General features: G+C 29.4%; 1 protein-coding gene across 1 annotated transcript; it reads right to left on the reverse strand.

Annotated features, from left to right (window-relative positions):
* On the reverse strand, positions 4,243–8,528 carry LOC105171760 (transcription factor GTE1-like). The gene is made up of 9 exons (XM_011092977.2): positions 8,424–8,528; positions 7,979–8,107; positions 7,195–7,410; positions 6,591–6,668; positions 6,055–6,279; positions 5,755–5,853; positions 5,535–5,593; positions 4,917–5,067; positions 4,243–4,803 (listed from the first exon to the last, which is right to left on the reverse strand). Exons 2-9 carry the CDS (start codon positions 8,102–8,104, stop codon positions 4,612–4,614), a joined length of 1,146 nt encoding a protein of 381 aa, XP_011091279.1. The 5' UTR covers positions 8,105–8,107; positions 8,424–8,528; the 3' UTR covers positions 4,243–4,611.

Below are 9,038 nucleotides of genomic sequence, written 5' to 3' on the forward strand. Positions count from 1 at the left end.
CCTGCTGAGTTTCGTCTTAGAAAAGAAAGAAGTTTATTCTAAAGTCGTTGGTCTGTGAAATTTGCAAATAACAAAGTTCCTTGTCATTCGGCTGCTTTGAGTGGATTCTGTCAAGTCAAGCAATCCTTACGTGACTATTTTTTCTGTATTGATAAAATAATGGTGTGTTGATTGAGACTGGTGTATTACTCAAATTATTAATATATTTATTATTTTTAAGATATAATTAAAAATTATACTTTGATTTGTTATTTTTTATTTTAATTATTATATTAATCTTCACTTATTATATTTTTTTTACTAAGCGAGAACACACGTTTGGTATCTTATTTATTTTTTATTTTTATTTTTATTTTAACAGTATTTAATTATTTTTTTTACAAAAACAATACTTTGATTTCGATTAGTGTATTTCATATTTTTTTTAAATATTAACAAAAAAAATGATTGTTTAATTTAATAATGCTGCCACAAAATACTATAATTGTTGAATCATACACAATAATTAGACTTGCATGATTGCTAAATATAATAAAATAAAATTGTTTTATAAACAAATCATAATCATTTAATTTATATTTTTTAATGATATAGAAATAATATAATTAGATGATACAATAAATAAAATATTAAAATCTTAAATATTAAATATGTAAAAATATAAATTAAAAATCTTACATATTAAATATGTGCATGTGTAAATTTAATTACTATTAAATTATTTGAAATTCAAATATCAATTTCAAATATGCAATTCTAAAAATAAATTAAAAACGGTAAAATTGAATTAAGGTTATTATAATAAGAGTAAGTAGTAAGAAAATAAAATTAAATTTATTTACAAAAAAAATCCAAAGCAACTTCAAGCGCCCCTCAAGGTGTTTCACCTTTTGGCCTAAACATAATTTTTTAGCAGTTTTAGAAGTAGAAGTTGTCATTTCAAATAATTCAAAATTATTTTTCTAGATCTAAAAGTCGAAAAATACTTTTTTCAAAGAGCTTGCAAACGGTCCAATGATTAAAGATCCCCCTTTCGTTGTCTTTTTTTTTTTTTTTGTCTATCATACCTAAAAAGAAGAAGATAAAGGGTCCTGATGAGATTCAAAACCTTCGGTAAGTGTTCTTTAAGTTTAATTCAGTATTGAAACTTAGACTTTTTTGCAGCAAAGGTAAACATTATTCAGTCAGTTTTTGGGAAAAAGTCTGTCATGAAAGTTTCTTATTGTTTGTAAGTCAACTTAGACTAATTTTTAAATATTGCAATAATCTTAGTAAACTCATTTGATTTTTAATATATTTCCGAATAAAATTTCCATTCCGCCCCTCTCAAATTTATAATTCCCTATTATAGTATCAGACTTTTCACAATTTTAATATTAGTAAAACTTTAAAAATACTTGTATTTAATATATATATATATATATATATATTTCTATATCTACTCAATTGGATTGATAAAAAAGTTTAATTAAATTTTTTTTATATTGCCTCTTAAAAAATTAATCTTAGAACTTTTTCAAAATAATAATCAAATTTCTCTTTTTTTATATATGTAAATAAAATTAAATGCTTGCTGGAATTACTTGCGACTGGAGCCGCTAATTTGCTCACTTGTAACGCTGATATTAAATGAAGATTCTAAAATTATCACTAAATGTGCAATAATTTTGATCTTGTGATAACACATGTGCATTAACAATACAAATATATCAATAATTTCAATAAGGTTTAAATATATTTTGCACTTCTGAACTATACGTCATATTTACCTCCCTAAAGTATGAAAGGTAAGAAAAACATTTACGATAAAATAAATTGACGTTGATAGGACAAAAATGCCATTCTCACGTACCTCTATACTTTATATTTTACTCCCTAAAATATATTTTGGGAGTGTTTGCAAAAATTTCTGCTTTTAGAGAAGTAATTTCTGTAGAAAAAGTTGAAAGTTGTAGGAAAGAATCAAAAGTGGGTAGTGTTTGTTAAAAAAAAGTTAAAGGCAGATAAGAGCTAAATTGGATAGTATTTGGAGAAAAATTACTTCTAAAATACATTTAATTAATGAAAGACTATTTTATCCCTATGTGTTAAAAGATACTATTTTTTAACTTATTATTTTAACTGTTGTTTGTCATTAATAATTATTTTTTCACAAAAAATCATTAGTTTTATTTCAATTAGTATTTCATATTTATATTTTAAAAAATATTAAACATAATAATACTTCCATTAAGTAATATAATTGTTCATTCATACACAATAATTAAACTTACATGATTGCGAAAATAATTAGTTTATTAATTAATCAAATAATAATACGTGCATGGTATAATATAATTAGATGACATAACACATAAAATATAAAAATTAAAATATTAAATTTATGAAAGTGTAAATTTAATTATTGTTAAAATTTAAATTATTTAAAAATTTCGATATCAACTTTAAATATACAATTTAAAAAATAAAAATTAAAAACGGTAAAGTTGAATTAAGATTATTATAATAAGAATAAAGTTGAAATTATTTACAAAAAAGTCAAAGCCCAAGGTGCTTTTAGCGTTTGGTCTAAAAACGCTTTTCTTAGCCATTTCAAAAGTAGAAGCTGACATCCCAACTTCAAAAGTGCTTTTAGGCTAGAAGCTGAAAAATGCTTTTTTGAAGCGCTTGCAAATACTCCTTTTGTTAAAAAAAAATATAATTTTAATTATTAGTCAATTACATGTCTGCATAATTAAAAGATATCATATCATTACTTAAAAATTTATAGAATGTTATATATTAATTTTGTTATAGATTTTTATATTTCACATTGTATGTATATGTTCGATATAATACTTTGATATTGTATTGATAATTTATTCTTAAAAGAGTAATATATATATATATATATATATACATATATAACAACACAAGCAAAAAATTATATAAATTTTTTAATAGTTATGTAAATATAGGTAGTGTGAACTTATAGAGTTTGTACATATTCTATCCTCAGTATAAAAATCATAAATTTTGAATAGTATTTATTTTAAATAATTTTTTTTATAATAATTGAAACTGTATTTAAAAAAATAATTGTAATAGACATATTTTAAAGGTGTATACAATAAGGGTATTTTCATCATAAAAAAAATTGATCCATGTCTTGAGGGGACATTCTGTTACGTGTTATAGTTTAGGGGTGTAAACAGACTTCATGCTTAGTTTTGGAATGCAAAATATATCTAACCCTTTCATTTACTGTTGTTATTAATTATTTATGGTGACAACTTTCTCCATAATTTTCAAACCACTAATTATTCTTAATGATTAATATTTACTGTACATTATCACTATTAAATTTTGACAATCATTAACGTGATAAAATAACTATTTTTATCACTTAATACATATAATTAGCGATAATTTTAGTATAATCTCTTAAACTTTTACTATTAATATTTTTTTTCTAGTGTCAAATTGAGAAATTAAATAGCCAAGTTGACAATGTTCATGAGAAATAATATAAAAAATTTAAGTCAATATTCCTAAAGTATACCAACAACAATAAATAACTTGAAAATGAAAAAATGTATATATACATATATGTAAATTGTGAAAAAGCATGAAAAGTGTTGCAACCATGTGGTATTTGACTAGTGGTACCACAGTACAGGTCTAGCAAGGACAATTGTGTCCTCATTTATGACAATTACAAAAATCACATGAAACATAAGAGTGCAGCTGCATTTATTAGTACAAATTTGTAATAACAATTAATATATGCTCCTATAATAAAAAAGAATAATATTCTTTTATTTTCTTATACATTTTAAACTTATTTAAGGCTACATTTTGATGAAATTATTTAATTTTGAAAAAATAATTTAAGGAAAAAACATTGAATTTCATCAATTTTGCTCAAATACAATTCAAATTGAGTCGAGAGTCGAAGAATTTAAAATCCTTTGTAATATGAAATTAGTCAATCAAATCCATAATTTATCATTAAAAATTTAAAATCCATAGATTCAAACAATATTTACAGGTATTTGTATTTCTTGAGTAAAAAAAAAAAAGGAATTATTACATTTACAATCATTTCTGCTTTTTGATAATTACACATACACTAAAAAAAAAGATCAATATTATTTACATAAATCACCACGTCAGGTCAGAAGGTGTAAATATAACTGGCCCTTAAAAAGATTAGTCCACTAACAATGCACAATATTTGTTGCTTTCTTTATCTTCTCACCTTTTCCATATTGACTCTCTCTCTTTACTTTTGACTTTCTTCAAGAGACAAAGCAGCTGCAACTATTCTAATTTAAATTTGGGAACATTCCAGAAGCTTCAAGTATGATAACAATGTTGCTCCACTACAGCCACACACAATGCTCCAAATCCCTTCAAGTATGATCATCCCCTCACTCACTAACAACCTCTGATTGATTTCCATCTACAACTTTTGATTCCTTAAAATAAAATATATAGGCATTAACAAGAAAAAAGGCAACATATGTAGTTTCAACATAAAACAGGGTTGCAAACTTCTTAAAGTAACCTATACAATGCAAAATCAACATTTACATGGAATGCCATATATGCTTTGATGACATGATATTTTCAAGTGGGAAGCTTTTTGCTCTTCTTCTGAGAAGTTTTGGCTAAGGCATCGCATATCTCTCGTTTTCTTCTGTTGTTGCTGTTTTGGTTGTTTTCGCCGTTGTTGTTTCCTCCAGTGCTGGGCGAACTCTTTATCTGCGCTTGCAGCGTGTCTTTGACGAAGAACTTCAGTTTCCATAAGGTCGACTCGCTCTGCGTGGAGCATTGTATATATATGCAGTTTAGGTATTTGAATTACTAATAGAGTTTGGGAGATGAATGGCGAAGAGAAGAGAATCAAGGGAGGGTTGAACGTGTGCGAAAACCTGAGCGTCGATGTCGACTTCCACTGTTTCTCCGGCTGATTGGAATTTAGGGTTGCTCTTGGCAACAATTTCTAGAGCCTTGTTGATGTCCTCGGGGGATAACCGTGTGATAGCGCTCCCGAGTCGTTTCTTCTCTTCGGTTGTCATCTTTCTGAACAAGACAAAAGATTTAATAAGCACAGGACATGTGTTTAGACTGGGATCATGACAATCATTGTGTAGTAATTGGACCTGTCTGAATTTGGAAGTGCTGGAGAACAAGGAAAAACAAGACAATCCCAATATGATTCTAGTGTGTACCATTTCAAAGATTTTTCAGTTATGATTTTGTATAATTGATAGTAATTAATAGAAGATTATGACAAGAATCCAGTAATTACACCTGTAATATCTTATATTGACGAGCATGGACTAAGCAACAAATTTATATCAAACTCCAAGACTTCACTGATCTAATAATGAATTCTAAACTAGTACAAAATTTCTGCACAACTGAAGCAAAAAAAGTGAAGAATGGGGCAAAAGTAGTTATGAAATATATCACATAAAGCAAACATAATCATTGAGAAAAGATTACAAACAAAGAGAGTAAGTTCTAAGTGTTGAGGCATTACAAACCTGCACTTTTGAAGTACCGTTTCTCTAAGTTTTTCCAGATGCGTGTCAATCTCATCCAGCTAGGAAAAAAATTAATAACAGCTTGTTCAGAGCATTTCAACAACCATATTAAATAGCACAAAAGATAGACGGAATTTCTTTTTCTTTCTACATTCTTTTTGGTTTGGGTGGGGGAAGAAGATTGATTAATTGATGCAGATAGAGTCTTTTATGTACCCACCTCAAAGCTTAAATCTCTAGCCATTTTGGCATGAGCAGCCTCTTGAGCAAGCTGCATATCTTGTTGCATTTCAGCTTCTTCTTCTTTCCGCCTTTTTTCCTTCAAACAGACAAATCTTAAGTCAAATATTAATTATAAACAAAACTACTAAGTTTGTCATGCATCATCAGCAAAAGTAACTTACAACCCCATCGAAGGTAACAGAATAAATACCAGAGATCATGACAACATGGAAACTATTTATAGATGTATAAATGTTAGTTAAGAACTTCTTTAGAAAGTGAATGACTAAACTGATACCTCTTCATCAACTTTTGGCAAAAGTTGTAGCCACTTCGTCTCAAACTTATCCAACAAAGTTCTGGCCATAACATGGACGTCATCCCTTTCCTCGTTATATTTCATTGCATTCTTAAATATCAGCCTCACATCTGCACATATCTCTCGAACATTCTTATAACCAGTACCATCCTTGGCCTCCATTTTGCTTTTTATAGTGCTGAAGTCCATAGGCTTCTCAATAACCTAATATTAGAGTGTATAATAGATTACTAGAAGCATATGCGACATTTTGTCAACGTAAAGAAGATAGAAAAGGAACTGGTTTCTTGGCGAATGAAGATGATGAGGACAAGTGAATAAACAGAAGATATGCTAACCAATTTCTCCAAGCTATCATTAATTTACACTTTCAAAGTGACCAATGTAGTCAGGAAAAAAATATCCATTCATAAAATCCTTCTGAGAATTCTATTCATGGTTCTTTGAGAGAAACTACACAGGTAAATTGTCGATATAATACTGATGTAGCTTGGAAACAGACTTGACAGCTTTACCTCATAGTAGTCATGCAAACCAAGACCTACCACGTCCACAGGCTGCATAAATGGTCCGGACCACTTGTGTTGAGTTATCTGGCAAGTGAAAAATCAAGTAAATGTAACTCAAGGAGCAACTCATTAATGTGAAGTGATAAATCCTTAGCACTTAGAACTACAGAATGTTATAAAATAATAATACTTCACTACTTTTGGCCCTCTCATTAAGGGGATAAATGCAACATCAGGACTCCAATAAAATTCTCAGACACTACAGGGCAAAGAGCGACAAATAGATTGACACCAAACTTGCTATTTTATTTATGGCATGCTTGAATTCTGTTTTCAACCTACGTAACAAAGGCCGTCAGTGGATTTTTGAGAATACTATGCCAACATTTCAAAATATCAATAGGAGTGATACACTTCTAAAGTTTTGGTAAATAGACAGGAGGAAACAGACCTCATATTCACCTTCTGATCCAGCTAAAAGCTACCAGGTACAAGAAGCACAGAACAATTCAACACACTATTAAAAGGAATTTGCATAGTCATGCAATGTATCATCCGTCTCAAGCTGCAAAAAACATAAAAGTAAATTTGCAGAAGCGATTAAGCTCACCTGACGCAATATTGTTCCAAATTGGCGCATCAGCTCTTGCATTCTCTTAGCAGCAGCTGCTTCCCTACGAGCTGCATCTTGCTGCCTCTTCTTAAAGCTTGCAAGAAATTTCTCACTATCTTTGTCCTTCAGATTGGAGCCACCTTTTGGAGTGTTAGGATGCTTTGTATTTGAACTGGAGTAAAACTGTTCAACCTCAACTAGTTTTTGCTCAAGCTGCAAACGCCAACATACAAATCAGTCGTTAAAGTCATTTCTTGGATCAGAAATCATAATTATCAAAACCAATTGCCGAAATTAAGGGGGCAAGATCTAAACTTCACAAAATGCACTTTTTTATCAGTAATACAGAATCAATAAAATGATATACATACCCATCTTAGCACCTCCAGCTAACATCTATGACCCGGTATGGTAAATGTTATCGTACTACATACATGGATTACCAGACAACTAATCAGTTAATATTCTCCCATCCCAACTCTCACACTTCTACTCTCTTCTTCAGACATCCCAATAATGATCTAAAACCATTAACTACTAACCCCTTAATTTAAGGGTAAAAACAGAAAGATACAAGAAACATTCACTTTCCAACACTCATTTGAATTGAAATTCCATTTTAAAATGGGACATGAAAATTGCGGAACCGGGAGTACTAGACTACAACAATCGACTACGCGTAACTCCGGCAAATGCTAAACCAAGAATAGCAGAATCAGTATATATGATATGTATACAAGCAAATTGAAAAAGATATCTTTGTATCTCGCACAAATTCTACCTGATCAACTTTTACAAACATTTCATCAACACTTTGATTCAAGCTCTCCACTTGGGACGCACCGGCGCTGGTTTCTTGCTGGCCAACAACTGATACATCAAGAACCGGCCCATTCTTTGCATCCATCAGCTGCTCAACAGTTCGGTTCATGACAAACAAGAAACAGGATTAAAAATCTCCTCACCCAGAAGTATTAAAGATAACATTCAAAAAAAGAAAAGGATCATCCCGTTGTTCCACGAAAACCCACCATTAGACACCCAATTAATTTAGAAAACAATTGAGGAAAGATACAATAATTGCAAAATTCAGATACAGCAATAAAGCAGAAAATTCATAGCAAAGAAACAATAAAATCAAAGGATGCCCACTTCAATTCTTGAAACAATTTAAATGTACATAAAATCAAAAATTCCTGGTAACTCGTTCAAGAAAGCAGAATCACCTTTTTGGTAACCGGGGTTTTTAGCAGATTGAAGAAGTCGAAACAAAATCCACGGGAAATTTGGTTGAGGCGTGTGTGTTTGCCTTTCCTACTTGTACCTTCTGCTTTTTCTTCCTACTTGTACCTTTTGCTTTTTTCTTCGCCTAAAATGCATTTTAGCCCCTGTATTTTGTTGAAACAACAAAAGATCCTCTTATATTTTTAAAAAATAGGCTAAAGCCCCCTATATTTTATAAAACTCAGCAAAAAATAATCTTTCCATTAGTAATTAACGAATTGTGCATTACACGCACTCTTTGTGCATTTGAGGGTATTTTTTTACCTTATTTTTGAATCTTTTTTGACAAAATTACCCTCACAGTATTTATATACTTTCACATATATATTTTTACTTGTTTTGAGTGGTTTTTTGTACTTTCATCTATCTAAAAAATAAAATATTTTTTAAAATATATTTACTTAAAAATACGAACCTGGAGGAAGTCATGAACGAGAGCTGTCTAGTTTTCATTACCTTTTTTCACTTGAAGAAAATTTACTATTTGATTATAATTATACTGACTATCGACTAAAATCATAGTAAATAATAATTATTTATTATGATTAAACAATAAT

This window comes from Sesamum indicum, linkage group LG10, assembly GCF_000512975.1.
Source record: "Sesamum indicum cultivar Zhongzhi No. 13 linkage group LG10, S_indicum_v1.0, whole genome shotgun sequence".
Taxonomy (NCBI): domain Eukaryota; kingdom Viridiplantae; phylum Streptophyta; class Magnoliopsida; order Lamiales; family Pedaliaceae; genus Sesamum; species Sesamum indicum.